Source organism: Danio rerio, chromosome 6 (assembly GCF_052040795.2).
Source record: "Danio rerio strain M-AB ecotype USA chromosome 6, GRCz13ab, whole genome shotgun sequence".
NCBI lineage: Eukaryota > Metazoa > Chordata > Actinopteri > Cypriniformes > Danionidae > Danio > Danio rerio.
The window spans coordinates 39,603,752-39,621,953 of NC_141026.1; the positions used below are offsets into that span (position 1 = coordinate 39,603,752).

The following is an 18,202-nucleotide window of genomic DNA, read 5'->3' on the forward strand; positions in this document are numbered from 1 at the left end:
TACTATTTTTTACTAAATGTTTTCAAAAAGATAGCCAAAAAGTATTCATGGAATATAAAGCTAATATAGATTTTATCCTTATGTCCAATTATATCATTTTATAATGAACTAAAAAGAACCCACAATATCTCTGGCCCAGCTCTGGCCAACACAAGTCTCGGCCAAATTAATGAATTAATTAACAAATTAATGAATAAATTAACCAAATTAATATGAAATTGATAAACCCATGAGCCATTGTGCTTAGGCGTGCTATGAGCTTGCTTTTTCTCCAAGAGACCTGATTGGTAGAATTTATTTTTTTTTTAATATAATAAAAATGTATTTTAGATGTGGGTCAAGATCGGCCAAACTTACATGGCCCACATATCAATTATTAACCTCTGGGCCAAATATTACATTTTACATCTGGCTCAATAATGTGTGCCGCCTTAAAGATGGTGCCACCTCTGCCAAAGCAAGGCCATGTTTGGCCCACATGCGGTATGCCAGTGATGGATGAAGGTCAGATTTATGCCAAATCTGGGGCAGAATTCTTTGCTACCTGGGAAATTTATGTATTTAAAAATGTAATAATTATTAACATTATTATTATTATTTGACAGCTAAAAACATAGTCAAAGGAAACTACTTTGACACATAGGCATGTAAGGAGTTCCATAATTTTGGTTTTGAGCACAGCCCAACTCTATAATGAAACACAAAACTGAAGCAACAGCAGTTTGAAAGCAGTTTCATAGCAGTTTGCATCTGTCTATTTCTCACTTTTGACAGAAATCACAAGATCATCATAGGCAATCAATGACAGGGACCTGGTTTGGCACTTCACTGCTTAGCATCCCAGGTGTTGCCTCAGGGCGAGTTAAGTCATTAGGGTGTGTCTTATTTCCTTCCAGCTCAGTTTATTTTCCGAACTGTCTTATTACATTATAGACTATATTTTAGATAAAAAAAATGATGATGAGGAAAGCAATAGTAGGAGTTATTGGAGAGTGTGTCATCCTTCCCTGTGTTTAGAATGTAGTAAAAATGTTGACCACACTCAACATCTTATGTGAATGGAGAAGAGGAATGGAAATAATGCATACCACAATCTGGATGGAGGGATAAATTGACATGTAAAATGCATCCTACGGTACCCAGACCACCATGTCATCTTTATCTCCATACATTGGAGATTTCTCAATTGAATTGAGTTATATGATGTTCGTTTATCAGATACACAAAAATTACAGCTTTTATCTTAAACATGGTCAAAAAAGCAGATCTCTGGTTTGTTTTGTCTGTCTTACCATAACAGGTAAGAATAAACTATTAAATACAACCCATGCTACATTATTCTCAGGCTTCTATTGGTTTTAAGGATTCAACCTATTTGCAGACCTGTTTTCAGTGGGGTGGATGGTGACAAATCCAGATTATTCTACAATTCTGAAGGAGGTTTTCCTGCTCCATCCATCTACTAGCTTGTCAACCAAACGCAACTTACTACAGAAACCTCAGTCACTCTCACAGCATATATAAATAATTTACCTCAGTCTGATCTCTGCAACATCACAATCGTCCTATCCATCAGCATCTCAGCAGACATTGCTTTTTCCTGTGTAATTGAAAACAATGTGTCGAATGAAATTTTAACAGTGAGGGACTATGAGTACCTTGTTAGTTACATTCATAGTGGTGGCATTGTTTGCAAACATCAAGTAGTATCCAAATCTATTAGATGTAGGCTACTGCAAAACTTGAGTTTTACAAAACACTCCAACTCCCCTACTCAACCGAGTCAAACGGCTGAGTTATCAGAAGGTCATGGTTCGCACTCATCAAATAGTTACATTGTATAGTTTTGATTTTACATTCTTCAGATAATACAAAAGACAAATGTAATGAGTGCGAATCATGACCTTCTGAATAATATTACTGACAAGATTAACGCACCAAAAAAAAGGAAAAAAAAACACTCAAGCATGCAGTGCAAACTTCATTACTCAAACGGTTGAGTTTAATCCATTTAGCCAATCTGCATGTTTGGCGGAAGAACTTTTAGCTTAGCTTGGCAAAAATCATTGAATTAACATTCAATTGTTTAGACCACAGCAGGCACAATGATATTAAGCAACGTTGTTAGTTACCTAGCTGGGGAATATTTTTAGGTGTTGAAGCCATGATAAAGCAGCAAATAAAAACTTAGTTATATTACACCAGAATGAGAGTATAGTTCCTATAGCCATATCAATCTACAAAATAGCACCTTTTTATTTTCTATCTGTTCACAATGTAATTGCAGTCAACTCTTTTTTTGAGTGAGATGCTAATGGTCTAATCTGATTCAATGATTTATGCTGAGCTAACATACAAGTGCTTTATAAGAGTTGTAAATGAGACTGATTTCCAAAATAATAATAAAAAATGTACCCATTTCCAGTGGTGTTCCTTTGAAAAGTGACACGGTGGCTCAATGATTAGCACTGTCGCCTCACAGCAAGAAGGTCGCTGGTTTGAGTCCCGGGTCCGGGTGCTCCGGTTACCCATAGTCCAAAGACATGAGGGATAGGTGAATTGAATAAACTTAATTGGCCATAGTGTAGGAGTGTGTATTGATGTCTCCCAGTACTGGGTTGCAGGTGGAAGGGCATCCAATGTGTAAAACATATGCTGGATAAGTTGGCAGTTCATTCCGCTGTGTGGGAAAATGAATTAATTAATGTTCCTTTAAATAGTTTTTCCAGAAAGTGATTTCCAGAAAGTTGGAAGTGATTTCCAGAAAGTGATCAAAAAATAACAGAATCAGTGAACAGGTCGTAAGAGAATTACTTTTTTAACAATCTGGATTACAATCAGGATCACTAAACATTTTGTGCAGTGGAAAGCGATTCGGATCATGAAGGTTCTCCATGGAAAAAGACCGCTAATTATTTGATTATTTAAATGTGATTATCCAAATTATTTAACTTTATTTTTAAGAATGTACATTGAATAAAAATACTGAAGATGAGATCTGTGTGTTTTCAGTTGGTGTTCAATCAAGCACATCAGTGAACCGTCTATCAGAGCATGAGTGGCCATTTACTGCTGCTCTCTGTGTGCTTGTATTCTCACTGGTGGCCACATCTCTGGCTTTTCAGAAAATAAAATGCGACCAAGACAGACTTTGAAAGCAACACAGGTGAAGATAAACTGAAGACATCTATTTATTTCATGACCTTACTATGTGGATTTGTTATGTGACAATCAATCATTTGTATTACAGATGATCCATATGACGAGTACACTGACATTGTGTTGGATATGGAGCAATAGACATTTCCTGAGACAGATGTGTAAGTTTGGAAAGACCTTTTTGGGTGAAACTACTAGCTTTAATAATGCTTAATCACAATGAGGTTGACTTGAAGTGATTCATAGTTTCATTTGAAAATGAGTCAGCTGGTTTAAACTTCCTTAAGGGCCTTTGGTTGACTCTTTTTTTCCACAATATCTCCAACTGAGTATAACGAAAGAAAACATTTTTATAGAATATCAATGATTTAATGAAGCAGCTGCATTTATGGGCCATGTACAATATCTACAACATGCTGTTGTGGACATTCGAATGCTCAAAACAACTTTACCAGTTTAACCTGAAGTTGTCTAACAGGCTTGAGCACACATGCAGAGGAGTTACTGTAGTTAATGTATTTCACTGTTACGTCATTCTCTTTGTTAGCTGTTAATAGATGCTGCTGAAAATACATTCAAACTGTATTCAGCAGAAATTAATCTAGAAAATAAAAAGTTTTAGCAAAAAAATTGTAAAAATGAAAAGTACTTGTCTTTTAATCAGTAAAATCTTATATACACATATACACTTACCGGCCACTTTATTAGGTACACCAGTCCAACTGCTCGTTGAGGCACATTTCTAATCAGCCAGTCACATGGCAGCCACTCAATCCATTTAGGCATGTAGACATGGTCAAGACGATCTGCTGCAGTTCAAACCGAGCATCAGAATGGAGAAGAAAGGTGATTTAAGTGACTTTGAACATGGCATGGTTACTGGTGCCAGACGAGCTGCTCTGAGTATTTAAGAAACTGCTGATCTACTGGGATTTTCACGCACAACCACCTCTACGGTTTACAGAGTGGTCTGAAAAAGAGAAAATATCCAGTGAGCAGCAGTTCTGTGAGCGCAAATGCCTTGTTGATGACAGAGGTCAGAGGAGAAGGGCCAGACAGCTGATAGAAAGGCAACAGTAACTCGAATAACCACTCGTTAGAACCGACGAATGCAGAAGAGCATTTCTGAATGCACAATACATCCAACCTTAAGGCGGATGAGCTAGATGAGCAGAAGACTACACCAGGTGTCTGTCTTGTCATCTAGGAACAGGAAACTGAGGCTACAATTAGCCCAGACTCACCAAAATAGGACAAAAGAATATTGGAAAAATGTTGCCTGGTCTGATGAGTCTCGATTTCTGCTGCTAAATTCAGATGGTAGGGTCAGAATTTGGCATCAAAAACATGAAACCATGGATCCATCCTGCCTTGTATCAACGGTTCAGGCTGGTGGTAGTGGTGTAATGGTGTGGGGGATATATTCTTAGCACACTTTGGGCCCATTAGTACCAAGTGAGCTTCGTGTCAACAACACAGCCTGCCTGAATATTGTTGCTGACCATGTCCATCCCTTTATGACCACAGTGTACCCATCTTCTGATGGCCACTTCCAGCAGAATAATGTCAGCGCAAATCATCTCAGACTGGTTTCTTGAACATGACAATGAGTTCACTGCACTCAAATGGCCTCCACAGTCACCAGATAGCAATCCAATAGAGCACCTTTAGGATGTGGTGGAACGGGAGATTCATATTATAGATGTGTACCTAATGTACCTAATAAAGTGGCCAGTGAGTGTGTGTGTGTGTGAGTGTGTGTGTGTGTGTGTGGTTTTGTGTGTACATGTATTGTATAACAAATACAGCATATATCAAATGTATTGTATGTACCATATTAATTAAATGAACTGTAAAATGTAAATAACATTGTTCCCATACATCTGACTAATAATGACTTACAAAACTGATGATGAGATAAAGGATAAAGGAAAAGTTTAGAATAAAAAAATGGTTCACCCAAAGACAAAATTTCCTCAGCATGTACTCACACTAAAGTGGTTCTAAATGTTAATGAATTTCTGTAGAACACAAAACAAGTTATAAATAGGGAAAAATACTATGCATGGTAGCGGAACAATGGAAAGCTGCAATAAACATCAATAATTATTATAAAAAGTGCTATACAAATAAACTTGAACTGAATGGCTGTTTTTCTCCTACTCTGTGTTCAGAAAGTAGCTTAAACAGGTTTAGAATAAGTGGAGGGTGAGTAAATGACAGCAGAATTTTAATTTTCTATCCCCTCATATACTTTTCAGGTATTTAAACTTTGTGACTTTTAACAGATGAATGGTGTTATTGTGTGGTTGCTGTTTGTATATGTTTCAGAAACAAATGTCTTTTACCACAGTCTGTAGCCCATGTACTATAAATGACTATAAATACAGATATTTTAATATAATGGGAACTTCAATGTACTGGAACCGCATTTAGTCAATAGCAGTTTAAATGACTTGTAAAGCTCCTACTTTAAAAACACCTGAATGCAATCGTTTTCCCAAACTCACCTATGTCAGCATATACAAAAGCCTCCTCTGGCCCAGCTTTTGTCCACTTTACCCCTGCCCTGAAAAGAGGGCACAGTTACCATGCCAACCCTTACAAATATGCACATCACCCATCACTGAACCAGAAAACCAAAAACTCTCTGGGTCTAAACTATAGATGTGAAGTTCTGGATTAATCCCTTTATTATTCTGGGGTTGCCACAGTGGAATGAACTGCCAACTTACCAGAATATGTTTTACACAGCCGATGCCCTTTTAGCTGCAACCCATCACTGAAACATCCATACACACTCAATCACACACATACACTACAGCCAATTTAGCCTTCCCAATTCAGCTATACCACGTCTTTGAACTGTGGGGGAGACTGAAGCACCTGGAAGAAACCCACGCCAATACTGGGAGATCATGCAAACTCCACACAAAAAACCAAACTGACCCAGCCGAGACTTGAACCAGCAACTTTCTTGCTGTAAGGAAATCGTGCTACCCACTGCGCCACCATGACCCCCCTATATTATATTATATTATATTATATTATATTATATTATATTATATTATATTATATTATATTATATTATATGGTCACACTTTACAATAAGGTTCATTAATTAATGTTCATTAATGCATTAACTAACATGAACAAACAATGAACAATACATTTACTACTGTAATTGTTCATTTTAGTTAACGTTAGTTAATGAAAATACAGTAGTTCATTGTTAGTTCATGTTAACTCATGGTGCATTTACTAATGTTACAAGCATGGACTTGATTGTTAATAATGCATTAGTAAATGTTCAATTATGATTAATAAATGCTGTACATGTTGTTCATGATTAGTTCCTGTTAGTAAATGCATTAACTAATGAACCTTATTGTAAAGTGTTACCTATTATATTATATTATATTATATTATATTATATTATAGTATATTATATTATATTATATTATATTATATTATATTATATTATATTATATTATATTATATTATATTATATTAAACTGGACCTGAAATTAAAAGACAGAATGAAGCCTTGTATGCCTGTAGTTTAGACTTGCTGGTAAATTCAGCCATAATAAATGTTGTGCTTTAATCCATCCTTGTGTTGTAGCATTACTAGTAGAATGGCTCATTATTTGTCTTTTACTATTAATTTCTTAAACAAAGTATTTCATTACAACTTATACCATACATTGAATATGTGTAAACGTAGTTAATAAAACACTTAACCTTTTATAAAAAATAATGGTTAGTTGAGGTGCAAAATATATAATTTCAGCATCGACATCACAATGTGATCATTCGCAATAGTCACATCACTAGCTGAGTTTGAGTCTGGATTATAATTTATCATTTTGCAAGTGTTTTTCTTAAGACCTGTGACTGTGTGAGGGGTTTAAAAGCGTTCATGCATAACTAATTTTACCACTTGTAACTTTTTTTACAGCTTATAATTATTTAATTGAATTATTCATAAAACAAAGACTATACAGTATTATTTTACATTTGATTATTCAATTAGTGTGCACCTGAATACTCCTTGAAAAACAATACAACGCTGTTTATTTAATTAGTATCTTTTTGTTTATTGAATTTATCTATGCTTGTAGATTGTTTATTATATTTTATGCATTCCCTTAATAATCTGAAACTATGTAAAATTATAAATTCTTCCAAAATAGTTATTCAGTTCATCTGGTTTTCATTTTGTTTGTATTAATATTGCAGAATAGAAAAAAAATTAAAATATTGTGCAGTCCTAATGGTTAACTTACAATATTCAAGAAGTTGAACTAATTTTAACAACCGTTTAGATATTAATAAATATTACTGCTTTAGAATGATATCATTTCTAAAGCTATTTAGAAACTCCAGTTGACAGTAGAAAATAGCAAACAAACACTGAAGTCTAAAGTAAATATATTCCAGAGTCAGACTATATTTTAATTGTCAATTTGGAATTGAATTCAATGACAACATTAAGGCCAATTATTCTGATTTGAAAATACCCTGCTTTATGTTACTCTCATGATGATGGAGCAATACACCAGCTCAAAAATATCATGTCCAATGTTTGCACCACTATATTAATATGTTAAAGTATCAAAGAAAGTATATAAAATATAATGACCTCTTTTATATATTCCAAATTTAATTCCCAATGAAATGATCAGCAAGAAAATCAGTAAGAGTGCAGCACTTGGTTGTTCCCAGTAATTGTAAAATCTTATTTGTGTGATTCCCTACATTAGAGCTTGTGTCCAACACAAAGTGCTGACTGAGTCTGCCTTGAATCAAGACTTAATGTTCGCTGCAGTGCCTCCTCTTTTCAAGCATTCAGCCCTCCTGAACACTGTTAACACTATATAGATCATTCCGTCGCTGTTTGGTGATGGGGATCTGTTGACGCACATCAGCCAAATACTGCAGGTCTACAAGAAGTAAAGAGTATGTTTACCATGCTTGCCATGAATATCTCGCTGTTTAAATCCACGTAAAACATTCAAACTCACCTATGTCAGCATAAACAACAGATTCCTCTGATCCGGCTTTGCTAATTACTTCCCCCCTGAAGAAAAAAAGGCCAGAGTTAACACAGTGAACCATATTAAACTGTCACTAATATAAGACAAAAAGCACTTACCAAGGGTTTATCACAGAACTGTGACCCCAAGCCACATAGCTGGCTGTCTCATCTCTTGCAGGTGAAGCAGTGGCCACATAGACTTGATTATCTACTGCCCTGTGAAACACATAAACGGTCTTAGAGAGGATAAGGGCCCTCTATTAACCTGCAGTTTCAGCAATCCATTCACAACTGGTCAGCCGAGAAGCATGTTCTCAGATGTGTCTCTAGTGGCCACTTGTTTTTAAGTTTCATCAAGACGCTTCCCTCATATTTTGTCATGCTCTACGTCTCTAATAGGAGTTTTCAATAATGAATGAATGAACAAATCCGTGTTACGCAGCCTTTGAGCAAGTGAAGAAGCGAGTGAATGAAAAGGAGATGGATGTTTGTGTGTGTGTGTGTGTGTGTGTGTGTGTGTGTGTGTGTGTGTGTGTGTGTGTGTGTGTGTGTGTGTGTGTATGTGTGTGTGTATATATATATATATATATATATATATATATATATATATATATATATATATATATATATATATATATATATATATACAGTCAAGTATGAAATTATTAATACCCTAAGCAAATTTTGACTTAATTTTTTTGTTCAAATGTAAACTAAAGCTGAAAACTAAATATTTTTTCCACAATAATCCCTCTTGTACATTAACTTATTATCTTTTAGGAGCCTTCGTCCTTTTAGATTAAAAAAAAATGGTTGAATAAAAGTAACTTTAAATCAGAATTCACCACGAGTATGAATAATTTCTGGCTTGACTATGCACATACATAAAATTTGTATTATTTTTCTGTTTCATATTGTTATCAGCCATGCTGTACATGTTAAATTAAGTCCACATAAAAGATTTCTGTCATTATCATTGATTATAATTATGTTCAATAAAAACACAATGAAGTTTAAGTCAAAAAATAAAAAACAGACATGGATGCAACCAATTATATTACGACTAATTTGCTGAGGAGGAGAAAAACCTAATGTATACAGCAAGTTAAAGCTTACTGTGCATGAAAAATATTTCTTATAGAGGCTGTGAATTATATTCATTTATATATTAATTTACTGTGTTTATGTTTTTGCAGCTGAAGAGATTGGGGGCTGGAGATCTTTTGGAAATTAATTAAAAAAATAAAAAGGTGTATCTAAATTGAAAGTAAACATGCTGAGCATGCATAATAATTTAATTAGGGCTATCTACTAAGGACGGTAAACAATCTGTGCACTGTCACAGTTATCTTCAAAGACAATTTGCTTGGGTGTTTGAACTAAAACGGCCTTCATCGGGTCAAAAAAAAGACATCAGAGGGATCATTTTACCAACAGCATACCTGAAACTAATAATTATCCTAATGCAGTGGTTCCCAAAGTGAGGGTTGCGGGACAATGTCAGGGGGTCACTTGGTGATTTAAAAAAGTCAAATTAACTATTAGAATTACAATATTTTAATCATAACCCACAGAAGATAAAAATAATAGTTTTTAATAGTAAAAACAACAACATGCAAATGAAAAGCCATTAGCATTTAATTTTTTACATAGGATTTAGGTTAGATTATCAACACAGCACTAGCGCCAGTTGCAGCAGATCGATTTTATAGCACCAGGTAATACTTTGACACCTTTATGGCAATCAAATACATCAAAAATAATACATTTAAAATAAACACAGGCCAGAACTGAACATTGAGAATGATCTTGGATTAGCAGTCTTCAAAATTAAACCAATAATAGGCTTGTGCTGAAAACATTGTGTCCACTAGTCTCTTTAGTTCAGGTTGATATTACACAAATTAATAAATGACTATAAAATGATATGGTTGTTAGACTGTTGCACTTTTTTTGGTAACACTTTTTTTGAAGGTCCATTTGAATATTAGTTGACTGTCTACTTAATATCTGTTGATACTGCTGCTAAACAGACATTTAACTGACTATAAAAATAACTTTGGAAGTACAAGTTTATTTACACTAACCCTAACCCCAACTTAACAGTCTACTTAAAATATAATAGGAGTTAGTTGGAATGTAGAAGCAATGTAACTTAATTCAACATACAGACCATCAACATAATGTGTGACCTTTTTGTGTTGTTAATATGCTTGTGTTTATGTAAGCCTCTTGTTGTATTAACAACGTTTGCATATGTATTACCACATATGAGGAATTTAGGGGTCGTGAGTTGTTGTTTTAGGGGTTGCAGGCTGAAAAGTTTGGGAACCCCTGTCCTAATGAACCTATCGACCAATAAGATGAGAAAAACAACAACAAAATAAACATTTACAAGAAAGGTTTGACATCAAATTCTAAATTTAAATAGTTTGGTAACAGAGTTTATACATTTAGAGTAAAAATATAGAATACTTCCCTAAAAACTGTAACAATATCACCACCCTTTCTAGGTGCTTAAACTTGTTTAATACCATTACAGCAAAGAATAAATAAATGATGTTTAAAATCCTTATGTCTTTGATCATTCAATCATTCAGTATGTTACTTCAGTTTTCACCAATACATGTTTTCAGACTACGCTTTGTTTATATATCCCAAGCCACAAGGACTTTCAACCATATAAATGACATTTTTGGGGTTACACAAAATAATACATTTAGGGCCCTATAATGCGATGCAATAGTTGTTTGCTAGTTTCAGCTAAAAAAGCGCAAAAGTCGTTTTATAGCCCCGCTGTTTAAATAGCAAATGCATTAACGCTCATATGTGCGCCAATAGGCGTTCTAGTCAAAAAAGGAAGGGGTGTTGAGGCGCATTACTGGCGCGTTGCTATTTTGACAAACTATAATAGATTTTTCAATAGACCAGAACAAAGTCCAACGCAGGGCACATTAGTTGTGCGCCTCGCTTACACACTGCTTAATACACACAAGATGTAGAGCAATACGCAAATATCTTTACAAATGAAAAAGAATTAAAATATTAAGGATATATATAGGATATAAATATATAGGATTAAAATATTACAAAACATTATTTTCTAGCCTACATAAATATAAAAATCATACTTTCATGCCTTCTTCATCTCAAGGGGCTTTTTCAGTTTATTCGTGACAATTTGCTTTTGAATAATGTTATAATTATTAGCAGTATCATTTATTATATGAATAATATTTGTTTTATTAAAACAAGCTTAGATTTTTCCACCTGTCAGGTTTTAGACCAGTGGTTCCCAACCTTTTTCTTGGGGGCCCCCCCCATGAACATATACAAACATTGGAGCCCCCCCACCATAAATACACACGCACGCACACACATATGTACTGTGTGTGTATATATATATATATATATTTTTTTTTTTTTTTCGTGTGTGTGTGTGTGTGTGTGTTTGTGTAATATTAATATATAGTAATATCTATAAAAAATTATAAAAAACTATAAAAATATTAATTAATCAGTTTTAACTTTTAACCAAAATTTAGGTAGGCTTTGTCATACTGTCTAATCTTTTTCTTCGCCTCTGAAGAATCACTGCATTTACATTTGTCTGCCATTTTTGTTTTGATTTTGCCTTTACGAAACGTTGACAAGCAGATTGCGCGAGTGACCAAAATTTAAATAATTATTTAAAGTTATTTATTTTAATTATTTTCACTATTATGTTGGAATTTTACGCATGTGTTTAGATTATTATTTTTTTTTTTTGGTACTTAACCCTAACCCATACATATATAATAGTAGGGCTGCTCGATTTTGGGAAAAATCATAATCACGATTATTTTGGTCATAATTGTAATCACGATTATTCAAAACCATTGCCAGTTAAAGTCAAAATTATTAGCGCTCCTGAGATTTTTTTTTTATATAAATATTTTCCAAATTATGTTTAACAGAGCAAGGAATTTTAACAGTATTTCCTATAATATTTTTTCTTCTATTTGTTTTATTTTAGCTAGAATAAAGACAGGTTTAAATATTTTGAAACCAATTTAAGGTCAATATTATTAGCCCCCTTAAGCATTATATATTTTTGATTGTCTGCAGAATAAACTACCGTTATAATGACTTGCCTTATTACCCCAATTAAGCCTTTGAACTGCACTTTAATCTGAATGCTTGTATTTTGAAAAATATCTAGTAAAATATTATGTGCTGTCATTATAGCAAAGACAAAAAGAAATCAGTAATTAGAAATGAGATATCAAAACTATTATGTTCAGAAATAAGTTAACAAAATCTTCTTTCCATGAAACAGAAATTGGGCAGGAAAAGGTTTGCTAATATTCAAGAGGGCTAATAATTCTGACTTCAACTGTATACAGTTATTTTCCACCCTGCAAAGGAAAGAGAAATAAATACAATAGAATAAAAATATAAAACAAACTGTGCTTTAAGCATCTTCACTGTAAGAAAAACACTTTAGCTACAGCAGTCCTTCAGTCAAGAGCAGCGAGGGTTTTCTCGTTATGTTTGTTTAATAATGATAAAAACAGCCGGCAGAAGGATTATAGCGCGCTAGTCTCTTTAATGGTTTCTCTTTCACGTCTTTTGATCCTCAACTCGTTTGTTTATTACACAAATGAGGGTTAATGTAAATAATCACTAAACACCGCGTTTTGACACCTATTTGACCATTAAAGCGTTCACGTTAAGATGACTTTAGATGTCTGCGCTCCTCTGCTCGTCTCAGTGTGCGAATGAGAGTGAATGCTGACCGGCCGCATGCTTCTGACTGCGTGATCGTGCTGCACACACACATAAGCTCTTTCGCGCTTTTAAGAGCAACACGTGTACAACTGTGGCGAAATATGATGCAATAATCAATTATCTCGATTAATGCTTTTTTATAATCGTTTGAAACCGAAATCTAAATCGGATATTCGATTAATTGCAAAGCCCTTTATAATAGTGGATCATTTTTATGCCTTTTTCTACCTCAATACTTATCCTCTCCCGCGCCCCCCCTGTGAACTCTGACGCCCCCCTTAGGGGGGCGCGGACCCCAGGTTGGGAACCACTGTTTTAGACCATAAAGGCAATAGCATGTGTATTTGGATATAACTCAGTTTTTTGACCACACTTCGTTATTGTTTATTTATTCATTTGCTGAAAATTAGAAATAAATTTAGAAATAGTTTTGAAACATTTCTTTGCACTTAACAAAAGAAATTAATTATTTATAGGCTAATTGATGTCTTACAATTCAGGTTTCCCTATCCACTAGAGCGAAAGTGAAGGTAGATAATAAGAAAGCCTTATCTCTCATTCTCGTGGTGTGGATGCTCTGTTTACAGTTTTAGTACTAATGAAATGCTCAGTTTTTCCACTTACAAAATCGTCATGTAAATAGCAAATGCGCTATGCGCAATGCAACTGACTTTTAAAGGGAATGGGAGATGAGACTCTGATTGGTTTATTCTCAAAACACACCTATAACTCCTTAAGAAAATAAGCTCAACCCTTTTAGACCAAAAGTGGACTCTGCCACACCCTTGATGAGTTTGTGTCCTGCGCTTTGCACTTTGCGTATGTATCGTCAAAATAGAGCCCTTATTCTTTAACTGTTTCCCTGAGTGAGGATGACTTAAAGTCTGATGTTTTATTATAAAGTTCTGATTATTGGTCAGCTTTTTTGTAGATGATTTATGGAGGACAAAAACTCATAACAGGATCTGAACCTAAAATAGGCCAGTGTTTGCAGATTATTTACTTTTACCATGCTGTTTCATTAAATCAAGCACCTAAGTTTTTTGGGGATGTCCATTCACTATTTCCTTTATCAATCTTTTAAAGATGTCAGTATGTTTTATTGTGAATTTACCAATCAACTACATCAGAAAATTAATGAAAAGTGGACAAGCTCAAACACTTTAGACACCATTTCCAGCTGTATTTAGTAGTGCCCATTTGTGATCGGATTGTCAAAATCTTAATAGCAGTTGTAAACAAGAGTGGTCTGTGATACTGACCTCCCCCTCTGCAGCAGCTCCCAGTGAGCAGGACCTGTGGTCATATTGAAAGCACCAGGATACACCAAAAGCTGGCAACCTACACAGACAAACATATGAGTAAATAACATCAAACATGCTTAAATTACCGTATATATATGTGTGTGTGTGTGTGTGTGTATATATATATATATATATATATATATGTATATATATATATATATATATATATATATATATATATATATATATATATATATATATATATATATATATATACACACATTTTTTCTTTTTTTTTTTTTTTGGTGTGTAATGATTTTCACCTTTCTTAGCATAGATTTGTGCAAGCTCTGCAAACCGGATGTCATAACAAATTCCCACACCTACTTTACAATATGCTGTAAAGACAGACAAGAAGAATGCACAGGGTATAAAAGGCAAAATTTATGTCAATCATTTAATAATCATGTTCTTATTGCTTTTGATAAATTACTTAATGTTGACATTAAATAGGTGTACAGTAGTTATGACTGTGATGTTTTTATTATTACATTTTTCATGTTTTATAACTGTGAGAATGTAAAAGTTTAAATAAGCATGCAGAAAATTCTACAAACAATTAATAAATCTATAATTTTTGCCAAAATGTATTATACTGTAGTTCCAAATACACACTTACGGGTCTCAAACATAGATAAACTTTTGCCTGGACTTAGTGTTTCAGACTCCTGAAATCGTATTTTTCCTGGTACGTCGATATCAAAGAGATGAATCTGAATAAAAATTAGGATAAAGTGCATGAATATTCCACAATTGTTTTTACAGCCATACTGTAACCTAAAGATAATGATGAAAAGATATGATATTGTTTAATTTATTATTGTGAAATATGATCATTATATTAATGAAATGTTCTACATTTTAATATATAATGATGTTTTTTAATTCCTTTTACAGCTGAAATTTCAGCATTATAACTCCAATCTTTATGTAATGTAATGTGTATTTATTATACATAAATATATAAAGCACATTTATTGTGTATGGTCATACACCCAAAGTGTTTCATAATCATGAGGGGGGTCTCTCCAAACCACCAGTGTGCAGCATCCACTTGGATGACGCAATGGCAGCCACGGGACAACGACGCCAGTGCACTCACCACACAACAGCCATAGGTGGAGTGGAGAGACAGTGATGGAGCCAATTCAGTGGATGGGGATGATAACCATAACGATTAAGGGCAGATGGAGAGAATTTGGCCAGGACACCGGGGGTTACACCCCTATTCCTTACGAGCAGAGCCATGGGATTTTTAATGACCACAGAAAGTCAGGACCTTGGTTTAACGTCTCATCTGAAAGACCGTGCTCACTGACAGTATAGTGTCCCCTTCACTTTACTGGGGAATTAGGACCCACACAGACTGCAGATTGAGTACATCTGCTGGCCTCGATAACACAACTTCTAACAGCAACCTAGCTTTTTCATGTGGTCTCCTATCCAGGTACTGACCAGGCTGAGCCCTGCTTAGCTTCAGTGAGTAACTGGTCTTGGACAGCAGGGTGATATGGCTTCAGTGTCACAAGGTCCTTCAGAAATCATTCTAATATCCTGATTTGGTCCTCAAGAAAAAAAATCGTATCAATGTTGAGAACAGCTATGTGCTTAATATTTTTGTGGAAACACATTTTTTTCCAAGATTCTTTGATGATAAAAATGAAATTCAATTAGTTCAGTTAATCAAAATAACAGAATCTATTTGAAGCAAAAGTTCTGTAATACACAATACACAATACTCCGGGTGTGTGTTCACAGTAACAGTATATTCACTGATGTATGTGCATGGAGCACAAATTCTGAGTATGGGCCGACATTCTTGGTCACATCATTACTTTAACTTCAATTTTCACTTTAATTTTGCAACAATATAAATGTCTCAGGCATCACAATGGCCCAGTGAGCAGCGCTCTCGCCACACAGCAGGAAGGTCACTGGTTCAAGCCCTGGCGGGGTCAGTTGACATTTCTGTGGCCGTCGTGCATGTGTGTGAATGTGAGTGAATGGGTGTTTCCCACTTCTAGGTTCCACTGCCTAAAACACATGCTGGATAAGTTGGCAGTTCATTCCACTGTGGTGACCTCAGATTAATAAAGGGACTGAGCCAAAGGAAAATGAAGGAAAATGAAGGAAAATGAAGGAATGAATATATGTCTCAACTCACTTTTCTGTGTGTGACAAGCAGCTTTCCATCAGGTCCAAAAACCGAGCAGGTGTTGTAGAGCTTCCCTCCATCCTCCTCTGGAATGGAACCTACAATATGGAAAAATCACATCAGTGGCATGGAAATTAATAGAAAAATCATGTGTGGTACAGAAAATCCCGGACACATGATGAATGACTGGCATGAACAAGTCTAATGTGCTGGCTTGTGTCATAGGGTCTTACCACCAACTAAATAGATCCCACACTTTTTGGCGGTCTCTGACAACACCTGCGTGGACTCTCCAGGAATTTTCTCAGCATACTCTTTAAAAAACCCAGTTCCATAAGGCGAGTTGAAGCACTCCTATAAATAAACATGGATAATGTATAATGAAATGTTTTACATAAACTAATTACAATGTACCAAACACTTCATACAATACTGGTGAATAATATATAACCCAAGGATGTAATACTCACTGGTAAAACAACAACTTTTGCACCTTGTCCTGCAGCCTCCGTCACAAGTGTTTGTGCTCTTCCTAAATTGTCTGCTTTAATCTTTGACACATGCAACTGCACCACAGCCAGTCGAAACTCTAGAGGGCAGAAGATCAATAGTTTGTTTATTAGCCACTGCAAGATCAATGATTCACAACTCACAACTTCAACTTCAAACCAGCAGTCTCATCCGAAGGATTTTGTTTTGGGAGTTTTGCACATTTGTCAAATGAAATACACCAGCTTTATTGAAGTTTTGATTTCTTTAAAGTTGAAGGCTAAGTAAAAACGTTGTTTATACGAAATAGGGCTTCACAGTAAAAAAAGAAAAAAAAATCTGTAAATTAGTATTTTTCATATTTAGCAATTCATGTTTTTTTTTACTTATTTATGTTTTTCGATTGCAATATGCGATCTCTTTCCTCTGCAGTAAGCAAAATAATGTTGAGAAGTTTGAAAACGGACTTTTGTTGACATTTTTAATAGCTTGAAGTGATATTTGATTTATTCCCTGTGTTTGTATTGTAAATTACTGCACAAAAACCTAGTAATAAACTGCCAGTGCTTTGTTTTATACAAGTTATTTTACAGACTTCATTCTCTCTAGATTATTTCCTAAACAATATTTTGTCTCAAACTACTAAAATGCAAATTAAAGTCATAAAAGTTGAATTTTCAACATCAAAAGTCGACAGAGCTGAGATAAAACTGCCGTATAACGCAGTTCAAAACCTTAAATGAACAGAAAACACCATGTGAACCACAAAATGCCTTTTAAATATCTGTTATTTAATAGATAATTTTAGTCAAAACGTAAACAAAATCATATTTGTACATTGAAGAAGCCCAAAACTTTCACAATGTAAAGTAAAATGACGCATATTCATATAGTCACCAAATAAAAATATGATATAACATAATTCAAACACTGAGCAAATGTGTATACCAAAAATATATTTATACTCACTCGACATTGCCTTAACGATACCAGACATTGTTATACTGTTCTGAACAGTAAGTTGTGCAGAAGTATCATGCAGGACCCTTACTACTACCAGTCAAATTAAAAGTCCTCGATTGGATTCCAAAATATAAGTCCTGTTTTCATATTTTTGCTGTCGTTAGGAAGGGTTGTGTGTAACTATTCAACAAACTATAAACACTTACATTTATTAATATATTTATAAAATACATGACGTTTATATAAATGTGTATTTAAAAGAGAAAAACTAAGATTATGTAGTATTATCCTATTTCACAGGCGGCGCAGTTGAGTTAAACG

At 34.5% G+C, this 18,202-nt stretch overlaps 2 protein-coding genes and 1 pseudogene across 3 annotated transcripts in view; 2 read left to right on the plus strand and 1 right to left on the minus strand.

The window, feature by feature from the left end:
* The window catches only part of LOC147836428 (uncharacterized), a 719,152-nt gene that overhangs the window by 81,962 nt on the left and 618,988 nt on the right, over positions 1–18,202 (plus strand). The gene's annotated exons all lie outside the window — the stretch shown is intronic.
* LOC147843596 (uncharacterized) lies at positions 961–3,170 on the plus strand (annotated as a pseudogene).
* On the minus strand, positions 7,589–17,992 carry nit2 (nitrilase family, member 2). Of its 2 annotated transcripts, none has more exons than XR_015492630.1 (10): positions 17,888–17,973; positions 16,900–17,018; positions 16,663–16,783; positions 16,439–16,527; positions 14,734–14,987; positions 14,538–14,685; positions 14,233–14,311; positions 8,318–8,416; positions 8,187–8,242; positions 7,589–8,105 (listed from the first exon to the last, which is right to left on the minus strand). XR_015492630.1 is itself a non-coding variant. In NM_205611.3 (10 exons), exons 1-10 carry the CDS (start codon positions 17,913–17,915, stop codon positions 8,011–8,013), a joined length of 855 nt encoding a protein of 284 aa, NP_991174.3. In that variant the 5' UTR covers positions 17,916–17,992; the 3' UTR covers positions 7,597–8,010. The 2 variants fall into 2 exon arrangements, 1 of the variants encoding a protein (NP_991174.3); NM_205611.3 differs by having other exon boundaries at positions 7,597–8,105; positions 14,538–14,612; positions 14,894–14,987; positions 17,888–17,992.

Excerpts from the sequence above, each read along its gene's own strand:
- nit2 (NM_205611.3), bottom strand. The coding sequence starts at position 17,915 with ATGTCTGGTATCGTTAAGGCAATGTCGA. Across the intron at positions 17,019-17,887 it reads TATCGTTAAGGCAATGTCGA|AGTTTCGACTGGCTGTGGTG; the intron begins GTGAGTATAAAT and ends TCTGCCCTCTAG. Across the intron at positions 8,106-8,186 it reads TGTTGTTTATGCTGACATAG|ACCTGCAGTATTTGGCTGAT; the intron begins GTGAGTTTGAAT and ends TACTTCTTGTAG.